General features: G+C 40.1%; 1 protein-coding gene across 2 annotated transcripts in view; it reads right to left on the bottom strand.

Moving 5' to 3' along the window:
• The window catches only part of LOC127575904 (mitochondrial intermediate peptidase-like), an 89,189-nt gene that overhangs the window by 25,122 nt on the left and 42,521 nt on the right, over window positions 1–21,546 (bottom strand). For both annotated transcript variants that reach the window (XM_052026125.1, XM_052026126.1), the window contains 3 exons: window positions 18,719–18,828; window positions 16,076–16,150; window positions 9,078–9,197 (listed from right to left, as the gene is read on the bottom strand). In XM_052026125.1, the coding sequence (XP_051882085.1) occupies window positions 9,078–9,197; window positions 16,076–16,150; window positions 18,719–18,828 (305 nt within the window). The remainder of the gene's footprint in view (window positions 1–9,077; window positions 9,198–16,075; window positions 16,151–18,718; window positions 18,829–21,546) is intronic.

Genomic DNA, 21,546 nt, shown 5'->3' with positions numbered 1-21,546 from the left:
TAAGTGTAAATTATTTGGAATATACTCAGCAATTGAGCCTCCACAATCCTGGATAATGAACTCCAAAGACTCACCACTCTGAGTGAAGAAACTTCTTCTCATTTATAAGACCTTTGATTCCAGATACCCCAACAAGGGCATACTCTGGCATCAACCCTGAAAAGCTCCATAAGAATTTTGCATGTTTCAATGAGATCACCGCTCAGTCTTCCAAACCCAAGGGAGTATAGGCTTAGTTTGCTTAATTTCTCCTCATACAACACACCTGCAATCCCAGGAACCAACCTGATGAACCTTCATTGCATTCCCTTTGTTGGAAGCATATTCTTCCTTAGGCATGGTGGCAGAACACAATATTCCAGCTGCAGTCCCATCGGGACTACTGTACTCAAATCTACTCACAATAAAGGCCAATGTACCATTCACTCTCCAAATTGCCTGCCAAATCTGCATACTAACTTTCAGTGAATCATACATAAGGACACTCCAGTTCCTCTGAATGCCAATATCTTTCTATTGCTCACCATTTAAAAAGTATTTCTTTCTATTTTTTTTAATCAATGTGGCACTTCATATTTGTATTCCATCTACCCATTCACTTAGGCAGTCTAATTGTCCAAGCCTCTTTGCATCCCCCTCATAGCTGACACTGCCACCTAGCTTTGCTTCATGTTATACCATATTGCATTTGATTGCCTTCAGCTAAGTCACTGATATAGATTGTGACCTGCAAGGGCACCCACTGATCCCTGTGAGACTGTTCTGGTCACAGTCTCCCAATCCAAAAATGATCCATTTATTCCTCCTCTGTTTTCTGTCCATTAATCAATTATCAATTGACACCAGTATATTATTGTCAATACCGTGTATTCGAATTTTGTTTAATAATGTAGTGTTGAACCTTTTCAAAAGCCTACTGGAAGACCAAATACATATCAATGGCTCAACCTCAAAAAATTCGAACAGATCTGTCAACCATGATTTCTCTTTCATAATTCCATGAAAACTTTATCCAACCACTTCCTTAATAACAGATTCCAGCATTTTTGTAGTACTGATGTCAGATTAACTGATCTATGGTTCCCTTTTTTACATCCCTCCTTTCTTAAATCGGTTACACTTGCTACTTTCTAAGCTGTGGGAACCATTCTAAAAACTTGGAAGACAACAACCAGGGCATCCACTATCTACATAGCCACCTCCTTCACAATTCTAGGATACAGGTCATTAGGCACTAGAGTTTTATTACATTCATTCATTTCACCAATACCAGTTTTATTTACAGATTCAAGTTTCTTTGAAGTCTTCATTTGTGCTGGATCTGTAGTCCTCCATTATTTCACACAGTCTTCTGTGTCTTTTTGAAGACTTACACAGAAATACTTGTTTAATTTCTCAGCCATTTTCTTATTCCCTAATATAATTTCTCCTGCCTCAGTCTGTAAAGGACCTACGTTAACTTTTCCTAATCTTTTCCTTCTTGGAAATCTACAGTAACTCCTAGAACGTACTTTTACATTGCTTGGTAGCCTTCTGTCATATATTATTTTCCCTTTCCTTATCAGTGAAATCTTACTCATCCCTCAGACTTTTCCTTTGACACAGTATCATCTTTGCTAGCAAAGGCTGAATCACTTTACCTGTTAGTTTTTTTTGCCTTACAGGGCTACGTGTTAATTGCAAATTGTGCATCAACACTTCAAAAATTAGCCTTTGCTAGCTTATTGTCATACCTTTGAATTTAGTTTCACAATCTACCACAGCCAACTCTTGCTTCATGCCTTTGCAATTTGCTTCATTCAGATTTAATACCACGGTTTCAGAGTGAACCAAACCATTTTCAATCTTTATATAAAATTCTACCATAGTTTTCCATAGCAACGCTCATGAAAATGCTTTTTTTTTAATATAGCTTTATGATTATATCTATACCTCACTGTACTTGTGCATATGAGAATAAACTCGACTTGATCTCTGCTTAATACTCTCAGAAATGAAAATGCATTAAAGGAATTACATAGGACCTTTCATACCCTCAGTATTTTCCAAAGTATTTTGCAGTCAATATTGGACTTTTAAAGAGTAGTCACTGCTGGAAAGTGGGAAATGTTAGCTAATTTGCAATCAAATGTCTCACAAACAGTAATGACATAATGACCAAATAATCTGTTTTCGTACCTAATTAAATGCAATACGAGTTTCCAATCACAGTTTTCTACAAACAAGGTTATTCCATGCCTATTTCCACTCAATATCATCCCTACCTTAGTTCACCTGCCACATAAACCTACATCTGCACTTACGATAGATCGAGACGTGATTATTCCAACAAATTTTCACTTGCTTACCTTGTTGTAGGCATCATAAACTCCGCTGCCTGTACTGTAACTTGCACTATCCTCTCACCCATCATCCCCCTGCATTCTGACCTGCATAGTCTCCTGGATAAGCAACCGTCAATTTTAAAATTTGCAGACCTGCTTTCCTGTCACCCCCTAGCCTTTCTCCTTAATATGCAAGGTCCTCCAACCCTGTAAAGCCCAAAAGATAGCTGCACTCCTCTAGTTCTAGGTCTAATCTGAAGCCTCTAGTCTCAAGGCTAGGCATTGGGTTTTGATCAGCAATGATAAATGGCATTGAATTGGAAGATACCCAAGTGGAAGCTAGTCATCTTCCAATTCATTTTTGGACGAATATTAGTCTCAATATATAAATCTACACAGGACAATAAATTGAGAGCAATGACAAACAATGAATGTCAAGTGCATTGTGGCAATAGACACAGAAGCTTAGTCTGTGGGTGGAGTAGCAGAACAGTATTACAGTTGAATGAAGTTAGCTACAGAGGTATGAGGAGGAGCTGGCCAGTTGATTGGAAGCAGACCCTAGCAGGGAAGATGGCCTCATTCTCCTCCTTTATCTTATGGTCTTAAGATGTGGAAAAGTGAAACTCGAGGAGCCACCAGAGGGAAGGATTTTGTTGATAATGTATTAAGTGGAATTATGTTTATGGAACACAACAGGAAAAGTAATTTAAAAAGTAATGGAAAAGTAATCTAAAACCAATGCTCCCAGACAGCAATGAAACTAAACAGAATCTATAGCTGGTGTTTTTTTTTGTGTACAAGTCAAATCTAGTTCCAAACGTATATTCTACCTTGGCCTAATCATTCTGGAGCACTGCTATTCTATGTAAAAACAAAGAATTAAATGAATGTAGGGAGTACAGAGAATTGATTATTTGATTCCAAACTTAAGACACAGAGCTATTCTTGGACTCAATTTTAAAAAAATATTGAATGGCAATTTGATATAAAAATTTAAGACAATAAAGTATTGATGACAGATCTGGATTAGATTTGCTGTAGCATATAAAATTATTAATCATGACTGAAAATCAGATGATAAAACAATAAGACACACTTGTGGAAAACTTTCAGTAAAATCGATGAACAGATAAAAAGTAGAGATGGTGGAATAAAATTTCTTTCTAAAACTCAAAGATTCACCAGACGTATTCTGGTGAGCAAGCAAACTTCATTGTCATTGTGTGGAGTTAAGTGGCAGGCTACATGAAGTAATGGTCAACCTTTCTCTGAATTTTCCACTGTATTTACTATTGTCTTCTGATGGGCAATATCTGCTGGCCAAAATTTATGGATATAGAAATTCAAGTTTTTCATCACTGAAGAACAGGATTTTAAAAAAGTATGCACACAAGCTAAAGATGTGGTCCTGCAAAATGAATTTAAGGAGTTAGGCAAAGGTGTGAGGATTACTCCCTGTGCAATGGGCTAGCGAGGCCAGAAATAGGAAGATAGGACAGTTAAATGCATGGCTAAGAAGCTGGTGCAGGAGGGAGGGTTTCAGGTACATGGATCACTGGGGCTCTCTTCCAGGACAGGTGGGACCTGTAAAAGGAGGACAGGTTGCTCCTAAAGTTGGAGGGGCCCCAATACCCTCACAGAAAGGTGTGCTTGTGCTATTTGGGAGTGTTTAAACTAGCATGACAGAGGGATGGGAACCAGAGCAGCAGGTCAGCAAGCAGAGGGATTAAGAGGAAGGTAAAGATTAGGTCAAGTAAGGCTGGAAGGAAGGACAGTTAAGGAGTATTATGCGCAAGGCAGATGAACTTAAGGCCTGCATAAGTACATGGAACTACAATGTTGTAGCCATTACAGAGACTTGGATAAGAGAAAGGCAAGACTGACAGCTTAACGTTCCAGAATCTGGATGTTTTAGATGCGATAGAGAGGGATGTAAAAGAGGTGGGAGAGTTGCATTACTGATCAGGAAAACTGTCACAGCAGCACTTAGGGAGGACGTCTTGGAGGGCTCATCCAGTGAGGCAGTATTGGTGAAGCTCAGGAAAATGAAAGGTACGATCATTATGATGGGGTTATACTATAGCACTCCCAACAGCCAATGGGAGAGAGAGGAATAGATATGTAGGCAGATTAGAGAGATACAAAAGCAACAGGGTAGTCACAGTGGGTGACTTTAATTTCTCCAGTATTGACTGGTACTCCCTTAGTGCTAGAAGCATAGATAAGGCAGAATTTGTTAGATGCGTCCAGGAGGGTTTCTTGATACTGTATGTAGATAATTCGAATAGGGAAGGGGCCATACTAGACCTTGTTTTGGGAAATGAGCCTGGCCAGGTGATTGGAGCTTCAATAGGAGAGCATTTTGGGAACAGTGATCATAGCTCTGTAACTTTTCAGATAGTATGGGTAAGGATAAGACTGGACCTTGGGGCAAAGTGCTAAATTGGGGAAAGGCCAATTACAACAGTATTAGGCAGGAGCTGGGGAGAGTAGATTGGGAGCAGTTGTTATTAAGTAGGTCCTCATCTGACACATAGGAGTCATGAAGTGTTGCACTTTGGGAGGTCAAATATAAGAGGGCAGTATACAATAAATGGTAGAATCCTTAGGAGCAGTGAAGTACAGAGGAATCTTGGGGTGCAAGTCCATTGCTCCCTGAAAGTGGCAACACGTAGATAGGGTAGTAACGAAGGCATACTTGCCTTCATTGAATGGGGTGCCGAGTTTAAAAGTTGGGAAGTCACGTTGCATCTATATAAAACTTGTTAGGCCTCAGTTGGAGTATTGTGTCCAGCTCTGGTCGCTGCCTTAAAGGAAGGATGTGGAGGCTTTGGAAAGGATCCAGAAGGGGTTCACCAGGACATTGCCTGGATTCAAGAATATTAGCTATAAGGAGAGGATGGACAGTGGACAGACTTGGATTGTTTTTCTGGAGTGTCAGAGGCTGAAGCGCGACCTGATAGAAGTACATAAAATTATGAGAGGTACAGATAGGGTAGATGGTCAGTGTCAAATACTAGAGGGCATAGCTTAAAGATGAGAGGGTGGAAAGTTTAAAGGAGATTTAGGAGGCATATTTTTTTTAAACACAGAGTGGTAATTGCCTGGAACACGCTGCTTGTGGAAGTAGTGGAAACATATACACAAGACCCTAAGATATAGGAGCAGAATTAGTCCATTCAGCCCATCAGGTCTGCTCCGCCATTCAATCATGGCTGATTTTTTCAACTCCATTGTCCTGTCTTCTCCCTGTAACCCTTAACCCACTTACCCACCAAGAACCTATCAATCTCTGCCTTAAATACACCCAATGACTTGGCCTCCACAGCCCTCTGTGGCAATGAATTTCACAGATTAGCTAGCCTCTGGCTGAAAAAATTCCTCCTCATCTCAGTTTTAAAGGGACACCCTTTTATTCTGAGGCTGTGCCCTCGGATCCTAGCCTCTCCTACTAATGGAAATATCCTCTCTACAATAGTAGTGTTTGAGAGGCATTTAGACAGTCACATGAACAGGCAGGGAATGGAGGAATATAGATCATGTGCAGGCAGATGGGATTAGTTTTAATTGGCATCATGGTCAGCACAGACACTGTGGGCTGAAGTGCTTGTTCCTGTGCTGTACTGTTCTATAATCTATTTCTGGAGATATGAATCTGCACTAACCTGCAGAAAATATATCTAATGGTGAAAGATGCAATGAAGACTATTTACCTTGGCAATACATGTCGTAGCAGCAGCACCTGCTGGACAATTATGTAAGAAGTGTTTCCATTCTCAATTTTGGGTATGCTTACGATTTTGCTCTTTATCAGATAGGTGGCAGTGTTGTCACTGTATTGGTACAAATAAACTAGGGTGCAGAGTGGGCTAACTCACAACTAATACAGATTTAGTACTTGGATGTACAAGATATGGCTAAAATGTTTGCAAGTGTCCTCAGACCAAGGTGTTAAGTGGATGATTCTATTAAGCCTTCCCTTGAGGACCCACTCAAACAATTATTGCACTTCTAGTGACAACAAGCAGCAGCCAGAAGCTCCAGAGAAAATAATACAATGAGCCCTATCAATATCCTAACTGCGGCATCAAACTAATTACAAAAAGTAAGCAACAACTAGGCAATTGAAGTTCCCCTTAAATATCAAAATCCTTACATGAATAAAGTACAGAGAAACCTTAAGATAGGCAAGAGAAAATTAATCCATGCTTCATTTATTAGAAAAGCCACATATCACGTAACAGTTTTATTGTCAGTGTAAGAGAGTAACAGCTCTGAGAGACCCATATATCACAGTTCTATAGCATGTAGATTGGAACTACTGGCTTAAGGGAGGCACAGGGAGAACCACTAGCTGACAGCATTATGTGGTCAGCAAGTTGCTGATTTTCACAAATTCGCTGGAAGTCAAATGACAGCATGTCTAAATTCCTGTGCTGTCAATGGACTCACAGAACTTAGGGGCACATTGTAGTTGGTCTCTCAGCTTTACCTCAGCCATGAATATATTTATCAACGTTGATGGGAGAGAAATAAGTGTTTTTTAAGATCTAAAATTGATATCAATGCTTTTAGTCAAATGTGCTTTGAAATAAATATATTCATGTTTAAAAAATTAAAATATTTTTCATTATTTGAATCTATTTCAACTGTTCTTAAACATCTTTGATTATCAAAGACAGTCAGAAGCAATTGAAAAAGCCTTCGGTGGGGGCCAACAAGATGTGGGTACATCGGGTGCAATCTTAACTTTACATAAAATGCCTAGATTTAATAGGGTATGTCCTCAAGCTTCTTTATCATTCTTACTGAGAATAGATCTACAATTGCCTCAAGGCACTTTCCACTAAGCTCTTGGTTTCATGCAGTCTTTGCTCAGAAAATTTAAATTTGGATTGCCTCCTCCCCACCCCAATTCATATAAATGGATACATCCTGTACCATTCAATTTATTTTGTTTTTATTCTTGTCAAGGCTTCCATTAAATATTTATGAGATGAGAACGATAGTCATAAGGCAGCATTTATTGCCCATCCCATTTCCCCAAAGACATTGACGCAACTGTGTGGTGTCCAGCTGAAATCACACATAGATGATCACCTTGTGTGAGATGGTCAATATTCTTCTCTGAAAGATGCCAGGGAACCAGCAGGATGATAATGATCATCTCTCACCTATCATGGTTGATTTTCCTACCTAACATCATCATAGGCATCCCTCATCAGTACAAAATCAAATAACCTGGTAAAAAAATACTGAACGTTCACAAAATGTCTGTCAAGGAAGGAAATCTGCTACCTCTGATCAATATGATCTACTCAAGAGTTTAGTCACCCTGCTTTGCAAGGTAAACCATGACCATCAAAATTCTATCACTGAGTTTATAATTTGTCATGGTGGAAAATAAACTAGCTATTTCTAGAACAGAACATACATCTGAAATGGAATTATTTACATAGAGAAATTAAATTAATAAATTGGATTGATAAAAAAAGTGCTGATGGTTTGTTTTCCCTTTTATGGCTATAATGTATTAAGGAAAAAGCTAGACATATAGTATATTAGTTAACCTTACTAAAGATTTCTTTTGCACAAACACTGAAAATGCAAATAGAACCCAAACGGGTATAAGAGGGAAAACATTCAACAGTAATGCAGTGGGCTACATCAGTCAAAAGGAAGCTAAGGGAAGCCACGAAACTTCTCTTAAAATCCCAAAGTTGACAGTTCCTTGAACAAAGGGAACTAGACTAATTAAATATTAGTAAAAATAAAGTTTCACATATCCCACCCAGAAGCAATGTCAACTAATCCTCAAGCAGTAAAATTATAGGCAAAGCAAGAAAAGCTTAACCTAATGAGAGAATAATGTTAAAATGTTTACAAAAGCAATAATTTAATTCTTAGGCTTTGAAAATATTGCAGAATAATAAGAACCAGCACAGCTTTCAGGGAGTTTAAAACATAATAGGAAGTTCAATTTCAAGATATCTGCCATTTTGCAATTTTTTTTTCATTTCCCAGTATTTATTCCACTTTCAAGGATGGAGACTGGGACAAAGGAAAGTCACTGATTGAAGATAATATTAATGATTGGGGTGGGTGTTGATCATCATGTAAGTGGCAGTTACTGCACAAGACTTTACAGTCATTGGGAGGGGAGAAAACAATCTCTAAGGATCGGGGATGACCATGAAGGCTAACAGGTTTGCTTGGGCAGCAAAGGAGAAACTGACCGGCTTCCTGAAACATGTTAAAACTGCAACAGGGAAAATAAGCTGAAGCACAATGCCTCACTATTTAGAAAAAGAATAATTTAAAAGAGCAATCTTGTTTAATCAAGATCACCTTGCCAGGTTTAAATAAGTAGTTTACTTCATGGGGCGGGAAATGCTCGATTCAAAAGCAGTATTTTTGCTTTTTACTGTTCTCTTTTTTTTTCCCTCCACATTGTACTCTAAGTTTAAAGTAAAACAAATATCTAGTCAAAAATTCTCTTCTACTTCCCATCCTTCTACTCAACCACAATGACCATACTGTTGTATATTAGCACTCCCAAGATTGCCAAAATACCTTGCTATTTTAAGGACAAATAAAATTTACCCTCTGAAAAAGTTATGATGTATCTATCTACAAAAAAACTGCATGCTTTAACTTTTAAATGCATTCCATACAAATCATAGTATATTCATTTCAAACTTAGTTCATTGGTTCTGAATTTCAGATAATTCAATAATTATAAGATTTTACCGTGTTTTGTACATAAGGCAGTCCATAAAACTTCTCCTGGGTTTCCTTTAATATTTCAGTTGTTGATTTTGGTAGGGGATATTGTCCATGGTAGATCTGATCCAAGACTGAATAAAAGACCTATTTTAAAAGAAAATCTATTAGTGTTGTAAAAAAGCTAACTTTATTCAAAACATATTTGATCACATATCAAGAAACATTCAGCTTTTACAGATCCCTCAGCAAATGCAACAAGCAAAGCTGGGAGCCACTGGCTTTTAAAGCTTTGAGGAGCACTTCAGGGCTATTATTGGTTCCTCTTTTTGTAACTTGAAGTCCCACTGTCAACTCAGGCCACATGGTTGGAGTCTGAGATGCTTTGAGCCCCCAACATAAGCTATTCTTATTCCAAGCAGGTAAATGTGAATGCAAAGCAATAAATTAGGCAGCAAGTTTGTAAAGTAGAGGGAAAAAAGTAGAAAATGTACAACAAAGAAGTGTGGCTGTGCAGAATAGTATTACTTCACTATGAAATGCTTAGTGATGGGTTAAAGGGTACATATAATTGCAAGGAATGGCAGCTCAACCCTGGTTAGAGAATTTTCAGATGAGACAGTGGGGAGGGGAGGGGAGGGGAGGTTGGGAATACAAGGAAGTACTGAATGGTTTACAATATTAGTTAAAGGAGCAAAGTGAAGGGGGATGACATGCAACAAGGATTGCCAAATAAGGACAAATAGGTTGAAAAGAAAGGCAAAACGGGGCAATCACAATACTGGAATTGTAAAACAGGCACTCAGTAGATCCAAGACGTAGGCAAATTTTAAGTTGTACGAAAACAGTTAGGGATTTACAAAGGAGGAAACTTCAACCGGGGTACATTCAGCATAAAATGCATCAAAGGTCCAGAGTTCTTAAGATACATTCAGATGAATTTTTTTTAGTAAATAGTAAACCTCACAAGATGCAGGTAGTTTTGGATTTCATTTTGCAGAATGAAGCTGGACAAAAGGGATATCAGCAGTAGTAATGATCATGGACCAGACAATTTTACCATAATAAGGAACAAAGGTACAACAGGAACAGTTGTTTTCGGTTGGAGGAAGGCCAATTTTACTGAACAAAGATGTAGTTTAGAAAAAGTAGCAATTTGAAGTGCAAATACAGAGGAAGGCATTCAAGAAGCAAATATTGAGGATTCAGTTCATATGTTAACGATAGTCCAGGCTTGAAGTGCTAAAGGGCCCACTCCTTGCCTTTGTAAGTGCCAACATGCTGCCCCTCATTAAGAAAAAGAATGGCTTTCTGAAAGGATACCAAAAAATATCAGGGAAAGTGCAAGACAGCATGGTAAAAAATGGAAGCATGTTAGATATCAAGAGCTCAATCTTGGAGAGAGCACAAAGTATAGAGAATGCAGGAGTGAAAGTAAAATTGAAAGCAGAGAGGGGTCAAGAAAAAAAAATTGAAAAATATCCTGAAGATTTCCATAAGATATAGGAGCAGAATCAGGCCCTTAGGCCCTTCAAGTCTACTCCACCATTCGATCATGGCGGATTTATTATTCCCTCTCAACCCCATTCTCCTGCCTTCTCCCCATAACCTTTGATACCCTCACTAATCAAGAATCTATCATCCTCAGCTTTAAATGTACCCAATGATTTGGCCTCCACAGCCGTCTGTGGCAATGAATTCCATGGATTCACCACCCTTTGGCTAAAAAAATTCCTCCTCATCTCTGCCCTCTGGTCCTAGACTCTATTACTGGAAACATCCTATGTCCACTCTATCCAGGCCTTTCAATATTTGGTAGGTTTCAATGAGATCCCCCTCATCCTTCTAAACTCCAGCAAGTACAGGCCCAGGGCCATCAAATGCTCCTCACACGTTAACCCTTTCATTCTCAGGATCATTTCTGTAAACCTCCTCTGGACGGTCTCCAACACCAGCCCATCCTTGGTTAGATATGGGGCCAAAAACTGCTCACAATACTCCAAATGTGGTCTGACCAACGCCTTATAAAGCCTCAGCATTACATCCTTGCTTTTATATTCTAATCCCCTCGAAATGAATGCTAACATTGCATTTGCCTTCCTAACTACCGACTCAACCTGCAAGTTAACCTTTAGGGAATCCTGCACTAGGACTCTCAAGTCCCTTTGCATCTCAGATTTCTGAATTCTCTCCCCATTTAGAAAATAGTCGATGCCTTTATTCCTTCTACCAGAGTGCACGTCCATACACTTCCTTACGCTGTATTCCATCTGTCACTTCTTTGCCCATTCTCCCAACCTACCTAAGTCCTTTTGCAGACACCCTGCGTGCTCAACACTACCTGCCCCTCCACCCATCTTTGCTTTAAATGAAGAGAGAGCAAGAAAATACCCAAGTAAAGATCTATCAGGGACCAAAAATTCTTTAGGACTAAGACATGCCTTACAGACAGTGTCAGGGAACTGGAGCTGCAGCTGGACGACCTTCGGCTCCTACTGGATAACAAGGAGTACAGGGAGGCAGTCACTGCTAAGCTGCAGGAGGCAGGTAGCTGGGTGACTGTCAGGAGAAGGAAGGAGAATAGGCAGGTAGTGCAGAGTAGCCCTGTGGCTGTTCCCCTCAATAACAGGTATACCACTTTGGATACTGTTGGGGGGGTGGGGACAACCTACCAGGGGAAAGCCACAGTGACCAGGTCTCTGGCACTGAGCCAGGTTGTGTGGTGCAGAAGGGAAGGGGGGAGAAGAGGAGGGTGGTAGTGATAGGGGATTCCATAGTAAGGGGGGCAGACAGGAGATTCTGTGGACGTGAAAGAGACTCCTGGATGGTATGTTGCCTCCCAGGTGCCAGGGTCAGGGACGTCTCGGATCAGGTCCACAGTATTCTGAAGGGGGAAGGTGAATAGCCAGGTCATGGTACATATTGGTACCAATGATATAGGTAGGAAAAGAGATGAGGTCCTGAAGAGGGAATATAGGGAGTGAGGTAGGAAGCTGAAAAGCAGGACCTCAAGGGTAGTGATCTCTGGATTGCTGCCTGTGCCACATGCCAGTGAAGGTAAGAAGAGGATGATTTGACAGATAAATGCGTGGCTAAGGAATTGGTGCAGGGGGCAGGGTTTCAGATTTGTTGATCATTGGGATCTCTTCTGGGGAAGGTACGACCTGTACAAAAGGGACAGGTTACACCTGAACTGGAGGGGGACCAATATTCTTGTGGGCAGGTTTGCTAGAGCTGTTGGGGAGGGTTTAAACTGGCAGGGGGATGGGAACCAGTGAGATAGGTCAGAGCTTGGTGCATTTAGTGTACAAGTAGATGCAAAGTGTAGAAAGACTGTGAGGAGGGATAGGCATCTGAAAGGGCAAAATTGCAGTCAGTAGGGTGGGCTGAAGTGTGTTTACTTTAATACGAGAAGTAGCAGGAACAAGGGTGATGAACTTAGAGCATGGGTAAATACGTGGAACTATGACGTGGTGGCCATTACAGAGACTTGGCTGTCATAAGGGCAGGAATGGCTGCTGGATATTCCAGGGTTTAGATGTTTCAAAAGTGACAGGGATGGAGGGAAAAAGAGGTGGGGGAGCGGCTTTGCTGATCAGGGACTGTGTCACAGCTGTAGAAAGGGAGGATGTCCTGGAGGGATTGTCTGCTGAGTCAGTGTGGGTGGAAGTCAGAAACAGGAAGGGAGCGATCACTCTATTGGGAGTATTCTACAGACCCCCCCGCCCCTCTCTCCCCCCCCCACCCCCCAATAGTAGCAGATGCTGAGGAGTAGATTGGGAGGCAGATTTTGGAGGTGCAAAAATAACAGGGTTGTTGTCATGGGTGATTTCAACCTCCCTAATATTGATTAGCACCTCCTTAGTGTAAAGGGGATAGATGGGGCAGAGTTTGTTAGATGTGTCCAGGAAGGATTCCTGACACAGTATGTGGGCAGGCCAATTAGAGGAGAGGCCTACTGGACCTGGTGCTCGGCAATGAGCCTGATCAGGTTTCAGATCTCTTGGTGGGAGAGTATTTTTGAGATAGTGACCATAACTCCTTGACCTTTACCATAAGCCATGGAGAGGGATAGGAGCAGATGATATGGGAAAGTATTTAATTGGGGGAGGAGGAATAATGATGCTATTAGGCAGGAACTTGGGAGCATAAATTGGGAACAGATGTTCTTGGGCAAGTGCACAGCAGAAATGTAGAGGTTGTTTAGGGAGTACTTGCATGGGCTTCTGGATAGGTTTGTCCCATTGAGACAGGGTAAGGATGGTAGAGTGAAGGAACTGTGGTTGACAAGAGATGTAGAATATCTTGTCAAGAGAAAGAAAGAAGCTTACCTGAGGTTTAGAGAGCATGGATCAGACAGGGCTCTGGAGAGTTACAAGGTAGCCAGGAGGGAGCTTAAGAATGGACTTAGGGAGAGCTAGAAGGGGGCATGAGAAGTCCTTGGTGAGTAGGATCAAGGAAAACCCCAATGCATTCTACACGTATGTTAAGAATAGGAGGATGACTAGAGTGAGGGTAGGACCGATCAGGGATTAAAGAGAAAACGTGCCTGGAGTCAGAAGAGGTAGGGGAGGTCCTTAATGAATATGTAGTTTCAGTATTCACCAGAGAGAAAGAGACCCCTTGACATTTGTGAGGATGGCATATGACAGGCTGATATGCTAGAGCATGTCTACGTGAAGAAAAAGGATGTTCTAGAACTTTTGAAAAACATTAGGATATATAAGTCACTGGGGCTGGATGGGATATATCCTAGGTTATTATGGGAAGTGAGGAAAGAGGTTGCTGCGACTTTGGCAGTGACTTTTGTGTCCTCACTGGCCACAGAAGTAGTGCCAGATGATTGGAGGGTGGCAAATGTTCCTTTGTTTAAGAAAGGGAGTAGGGATAACCCTGGTATTACAGACCAGTGAGTCTTACTTCAGTGGTGGGCAAATTACTGGAAAAGATTCTGAGAGACAGGATTTATGGGCATTTGGAGAAGCATAGGCTGATTAGGGACAGTCAGCATTGCTTTGTGAGGGGCAGGTTGTGCCTCACGAGCCTAACTGAATTCTTTGAGGATGTGACAAAGCACATTGATGAAGGTAGAGCAGTGGATGTGGTGTACATGGATTTTAGTAAGGCATTTAATATGGTTCCTCATGGAAGGCTCATTCAAAGTCAGGAGGCATTAGATCCAGGGAAACTTGGCTGTGTGGATTCAGGATTGGCTTACCCATAGAAGACAGAGGGTGGTGGTAGATGGAGCATATTCTGCGTGGAGGTCAGTGGTGTTCTGCAGGGATTTGTTGTGGGACCCCTGCTCTTTGTGATTTTTATAAATGAGTTGGATGAGGATGTGGAAGGGTGTGTTAATAAATTTGCTGATGATACAAAGGTTGGTGGTGTTGTGGATAGTGTAGAAGGTTGCTGTAGATTACAACAGGATATTGATAGGATGCAGAGCTGGGCTGAAAAGTGGCAGATGGAGTTCAACCCAGATAAATGTGAAGTGATACACTTTGGGAGATTGAATTTGGAGGCAGAATACAAGGCTAATGGCAGGACTCTTAGCAGTGTGGAGGAACAGAGGGTCCAGGTCCATAGATCCCTCAAGGTTGCCAATGCAGGTCGATAGGGTTGTTAAGAAGGCGTATGGTGTGTTGGCCTTCATTAGTTGGGGTACTTGCAGCTCTGTAGAACTCTAGTCAGACCACACTTGGAGTATTGTGTTCAGTTCTGGTCGCCTCATTATAGGAAGGATGTGGAAGCTTTAGAGAGGGTGCAGCAGAGATTTGCCAGGATGGTGCCTGGATTGGAGAGCATGACTTATGAGGATAGGTTGAGTGAGCTAGGGCTTTTCTCTTTGAAGGAGGAGGAGGATGAGCGGTGACTTGATAGAGGCGTACAAGATGATAAGAGGCGTAGATCGAGTGGACAGTCAGATTTTTTCCCAGGGCGACAATGGCTAACACGAGGGGGCATAATCTTAAGGTGATTGGAGGAAAATACAATATAAGGGGGATGTCAGGGGATAAGTTTTTGTTTTACAGAGTGGTGGGTGCACGGAATGCACTGCCAGCAGAGGTTGTGGAGGCAGTTAAATTAGGGGACTCTTAGATAGACACAGAAATGGAGGGCTATGTGGGAGGGAAGGTTTAGATAGATCTTCAAGCAGGATAAAATGTTGGCACTACATTGTGGGCCGAAGGGCCTGTACTGTGCTGTAATGTTCTATGTTCTATGGTTCTTAGTGAATACTTTGCATTCTTTTTTTAAATGCACACATTGTAGTCAAGTAGGAGGTGAAAATTCAGTGTTTTAAATAATGAAAAGGAAAATATTAAGGGCTTAGCTTTAAAAGGGAAGCAAGACTTTAATTATGTGGCTAGACTGAAAAAGCTAGGGTTATTTTCCCAGGAACAAAGGTGGTCACAAGTGGATGTGATAAAATCAGGAAGGATATCAACATTAGATAGAAAAAAGCTGTTCCCCTTGGCGAGGGATCAAGTAGTAGATGACATGGCAAAACAAGCAAAAGTGACATGGGAATTTTTTTTCAAAACACTGCAGATAGTTAGGGTCTGGGGTGCAATGGCAGGGTAATGGCAGAAGCATTTTTAATTGTGGCCTTCAAAAAGGAGCTGGATAAGTATGTCAAGTGAAAGAGTTTAATGGGAGAGAGCAGGGGAGCACGACTAGCTGTATTGCTCTTACGTAGAGGTAGCACAGTTTGACAGAACAAATTGTCTCTTTCTGTGCTACAAGAATTCTGTGATACATTTGTCACAGTGGACTAACAACAACCCATTCAGAAGACTCATTAGCTCTGCAGTCTTTATTCACTATGCCTTTATTTCTCAACAATGGAGTGCCTCACAACTGTACAGAGGTCTTTACTCAATCACGAAATTTATTTCTACAAGTGGGATTAGTGCTGGTTCTATATGTTTAGTCAAATAGTTACACTTAATCATCACAATTCATGCTGGATTAGGTTGGAAGCTTTTAATCTTAGATAATATAGCTGTATATTTACCTACCTGAAGCTGAAGGTCTGCAGCAGCACAAACCTTCTTAGAGTCACAGAGCCGGGATACCATACTCTGAGGTAATGGCTGAAAAGGAATTTAAAAAGTGCACATTAGTTATTCACAACAACCTTCTGGGAGATTTACTCTTTACTTCTGTTTAAATGTTTCTATCTCCCATATTAATATTTTATGCTTTTATTTCTTTTGATTGTATTGTGTTGTGTAATGAGCAAAGCTGAAGCTTCTCTTGATTAACTTCTAATTACATATGTGTGAACAATCAACACACCATTATCTTTCAGGGAAAGAAATTTGCTGTCCTTACATGGTCTGGCCTATGTGTGACTCCAGACCCCATCAATATAGTTGACTTTTAACAGCTTCCTCAATTCAGGGACAGTTAAGGATGAACAAGCTTTGCCAATGACATCTGCTTTCCATAAGATAAAAAAAATTAAAACTCACAAAAGTATAAATATTCATATAGCAAATATTCACAAAAATGATGATTCCTGTAGGAATAGGCAATTTAAGCAGTAACATTCCCCTGCTAAAAGCACTGGAATTACTGTTTTATACTTACAAGATGTTTATGTTCTCACAGCCTTTCTTCCCAAAATAAAAACAAGTTATTCTATGGCACCATTCATACCCCTTTCAGGTTCCCCTGAGGTACTTTACATCCAATGAAGTAGTTTTGAAGTGTAGTCACTGCTGTAATATAGGAAACCTGATAGCAATTTGCATATAGCAAGCTCACATAAACCTAAACATTGTGTTTTAATGGGGTTGATTTAAGTTAAGATATTGATATGTTTTTTTCCCGCATTCCCACACCTTATTTATCTTTTACAATCAACAAATTGGCTCAATTAGTCACAGAGATGATCAAAACAATGGACAGTAGTCTTGGACAGTTGTTGCCAAATGCTTAACTTTTTAAAAATGGCAGCTCAAGAAAGAAAGTGCATGTGCCATTCTTCATTTCCTGTTACATCAATATTCTTGCACTCCTTGGAAATTCAAAGCCATCCACTTGTGGTAATGGTGTTTACTAACAGAGCTCAAATGAAACTGTAATTCTAATTTCTCTCATCTGAAATGGGACGAGGAGACAATTAGTGACAGAAAAACACTAAGAAAGCTATAGCACATTTTGGGGAATCACATCACTCAAATTAAGCATTATGAAGAAGGATTTTCTTTAAGCACAGGCAATGTATAGGCTGTTCCTTTATCTCAAGTTTTGTAGCATTACATCCCTAGCCTTAGACTTGTATTATTTTCAGGTACTAGTTGAAATACATTGCTAATTCAGATTTTGATATAAGATGCACAATATTGAAATATGATGATAGTTTCCCCAAAGTTGAACAAGGTTATGCAAGATTGCAGAAAAACATAGGTAGTGAATGATCAGACTAACAGCAGCTAGTTACTGTATATAGAATAGTACAGCACAGGAATAGGCACTTTGGCCCACAATGTCTGTGCCAAAATGTTTATTGCCAAATAAAAGTTTTAGAGAGCAGAAAAGGATAGTAAAAAGCATATCCAAGAATTCATAATATATCATTCCATGCAGATAGATAAAGCCAAAATAGAAGATTTTAGGATAGAATTTTTGGGAGGTTTTGAAGTCACTTCTTATTGCCCATCCTTAAGCACCCTTAAGAACAGGGTAGTAAGCATCTTCCTGAACTACTGCAGTTCTTCTTGGTGAAGGTATTTTGACAGTGGGTAAAGAATTCCAAGACTGAGACAATGATGATGAAGGAACAGTGATGTACAGTATTTCAAATTCAGGATAATGTGCGACTTATGCGACAGGATGATGGGGAACCTGCAGCTAGTAGGGTACAAACACAAAAGTTTTAAATCACAGAAAAATGTGCAGTTTTCAGCATGCACTGGCACAAGAAACATCAAACCAAAGAATGCCACAGATTCATCTAGCTGATACGAGGAATGATAAACTATACACTGCATCACTCTGGCTGTGACCAGCAATTCTGTTGCCCTGCAGTCAGCTGCTCCTACGCATGTCCCAGACTTATACAGATCCGCTGTATGATCAGAGACCCCTGTCATTTCACAAAACTAAACAAGAGCAGGAAAAAAAAGTTTCCTTTTATTTATTTTAATGAGTTTAATTATTTCTTACTAATGTAATGAGATGTTGTAAAATTGTTTTTGGTTTTAGTTATTTTATTAAAACAAAAATGACCTCACAGGTTTTGACATAAGATGAAGTTCCGACCTCAGCTTTGCCTCCTGTGAAAGACTGTTAAGGCATTCTGGATTAGCAGCACGCCACCTGGTCTATTCAACATACAAGTTTCTTTCAGCCACACCAGCCACTTTCCAGGTGTATAGGATAAGCTTAATAGTTCTTCTGCATGTGACCCATGGTTGGACAGGGACCATGCATACCAAACCAGGTACAGCACAATTCTGCCCTATACTCACAAGAAAACTGTTCACATGAATTCCAGCAATGTTGCAATTCTATCATTGATTTAGATAATGATATTTCTTATTTGTATTAATACTGTGTTTTGGTTATTTTGTAAGGAATATTATTTAATCAAAGTCAAAAGTCCAAGTCGAGTTTATTGTCATACTGTATTACACATTATTCAATTCATGTACCTCTCCTGTCTGGTAATGTCTTGCAAACTGTTTCACCACTCGATAGTCACTGGCAAAATATTCCATTAAAATTGAAGGTACTTCTGCAAAATCTGTAGGACATCTTGTACCTGAAAAAAAAACCCTCCACAGTAAATATGACTTGAGCACCAAACCAAAGAACTAATTAGATGAAATGAAAAGAGAAATGTCGGAAATATTCAGCAGGTCAAGCAGCATCTGTAAAAACCAAAACAGAATTAATGTTTCAAATTGTTGATCCTCCATTATCACTGGGCAATATGCACAAGGTCGTCCAAAAATTCAACTATACTGAAACCTGCAGCCATAAACAAAGCTAGTATAAGGAACACGAAGATGGATTTTCTGCTGATCAGCAAGCTGCCCAAGATCATCAGTCACCTGCCCTTGGAGCCCACTTTTTCTTGGACCAGGTCTGCAGGCACAATCTTCCACTGGGAAACCAGACCCTAGTTAACCAAGTGAGGCCACTTGTTAGTGAGGCCCCTTTAAGCATGAATGATATTTTCCAACCCAAAATGTTTTTGACAGCCAGTAAACAAAAACACCCACAAGCTAAGCTGTCAAAGACATTCGCAAACATTCAAAATTCTCAAAATACTATTAAAGATAATATGTTAATAAAATTGTAAAATTAATGTAATAAATTAAAATTAAATATATTTAAATTAAATCAATTTAATCAAATTTACGTGAAATTATCTTCTATTATTACTCTGCTGGCAGCTATTTCTTCCCATTGAAATCAATCAGCCTGCTGGACATCCACCAGGCTTGGCAGACAGATTTCCCAGTCTAAGTTTTGGGAAATCTGCAAAATTCAGCACACTTGGCACACAAGAGGATCCCAGATGAAAAAAAAATGCTTTACAGGTGTCCCAGGCTCCTCAAACAGCTGAGCAGAAGGCAGAACTACTGCCCGCACTCAGGAACACCAAAATGCCACCCATTAAACAGGTAAAAGCCAAGCACATCTTCTATCTTTTAAGCATAAGATCCAGCCCATTGACAAAGATGCACGTTATAAGAAAAAATCCATTGCATGTACTCTATGACAGGGCTGATGGAAGACATCCACTTCGATCTAAGTAGGGAACTGCATTTTCAACATAAATTGTTCATACAATGGCATGCAAAAGTTTGGGCACCCCTGGTCAAAATTTCTGTTACTATGAATAGCTAAGCGAGTAAAAGATGACCTAATTTCCAAAAGGCATAAAGTTAAAGATGACACATTTCTTTAATATTTTAAGCAAGATTACTTTTATTTCCATCTTTTACAGTTTCAAAATAACAAAAAAGGAAAAGGGCCCAAAGCAAAAGCTTGGGCACCCTGCATGGTCAGTACTTAGTAACACCCCCTTTGGCAAGTATCACGGCTTGTAAATGCTTTCTGTAGCCAGCTAAGAGTCTTTCAATTCTTGTTTGGGGGATTTTCACCCATTCTTTTTCACAAAAGGCTTCTAGTTCTGTGAGATTCTTGGGCTGTCTTGCATGCACTGCTCTTCTGAGGTCTATCAACAGATTTCCGATGATGTTTAGGTCGGGGGACTGCGAGGGCCATGGCAAAACCTTCAGCTTATGCCTCTTGAGGTAGTCCATTGTGGATTTTGAGGTGTGTTTAGTATAGTTATCCTGTTGTAGAAGCCATCCTCTTTTCAGCTTCAGCTCTTTTTTTTTAAACAAATGGTGTGATGTTTCAGAATTTGCTGGTATTTAATTGAATTCATTCTTCCCTCTACCAATGAAATGTTCCCCGTGCCACTGGCTGCAACACAAGCCCAAAGCATGATCGATCCACCCCCGTGATTAACAGCTGGAGAGGTGTTCTTTTCATGAAATTCTGCACCCTTTTTTCTCCAAACTTTCCTGCATCCTCACCACAAAATTCAGGGTCAGAAGTTTGCAAAGGAACATCTAAACAAGCCTGATGCATTTTGGAAACAAGTCCTGTGGACTGATGAAGTTAAAACAGAACATTTTGGCCTCAATGAGCAAAGGTATGTTTGGATAAAAAAGGGTGCAGAATTTCATGAAAAGAACACCTCTCCAACTGTTAAGCACGGGTGTGGATTGATCATGCTTTGGGCTTGTGTTGCAGCCAGTGGCACAGGGAACATTTCACTGGTAGAGGGAAGAATGAATTCAATTAAATACCAGCAAATTCTGGAAGCAAACATCACACCGTCTGTTAAAAAAAAAGCTGAAGATGAAAAGAGGATGGCTTCTACAACAGGATAACTATCCTAAACACACCTCAAAATCCACAATGGACTACCTCAACAGGCATAAACTGAAGGTTTTGCCATGGCCCTCACAGTCCCCGACCTAAAAATCATCGGAAATCTGTGGATAGACCTCAAAAGAGCAGTGCATGCAAGAAGGCCCAAGAATCTCACAGAACTAGAAGCCTTTTGCAAAGAAGAATGAGCGAAAATTCCCCAAACAAGAATTGAAAGACTCTTAGCTGGCTACAGAAAGCATTTACAAGCCGTGATACTTGCCAAAGGGGGTGTTACTAAGTACTGACCATGCAGGGTGCCCAAACTTTTGCTTCGGGCCTTTTTTGTTATTTTGAAACTGTAAAAGATGGAAATAAAAAAGTAATCTTGCTTAAAATAGTAAAGAAATGTGTCATCTTTAACTTTATGCCTTTTGGAAATCAGGTCATCTTTACTCGTTTGTCTATTCACAGTAACAGAAATTTTGACCGGGGTGCCCAAACTTTTGCATGCCACTGTATATAAATAAGTTATTACTTTCTCAATGTGGTGCTACCTTTATGGGGTTTAAAAAATTATTTAAAA

This window comes from Pristis pectinata, chromosome 11 (assembly GCF_009764475.1).
Source record: "Pristis pectinata isolate sPriPec2 chromosome 11, sPriPec2.1.pri, whole genome shotgun sequence".
Lineage (NCBI taxonomy): Eukaryota > Metazoa > Chordata > Chondrichthyes > Rhinopristiformes > Pristidae > Pristis > Pristis pectinata.
The sequence above is the reverse complement of the archived record's forward strand: the minus strand, read 5'-3'. Positions and strand labels throughout refer to the sequence as shown.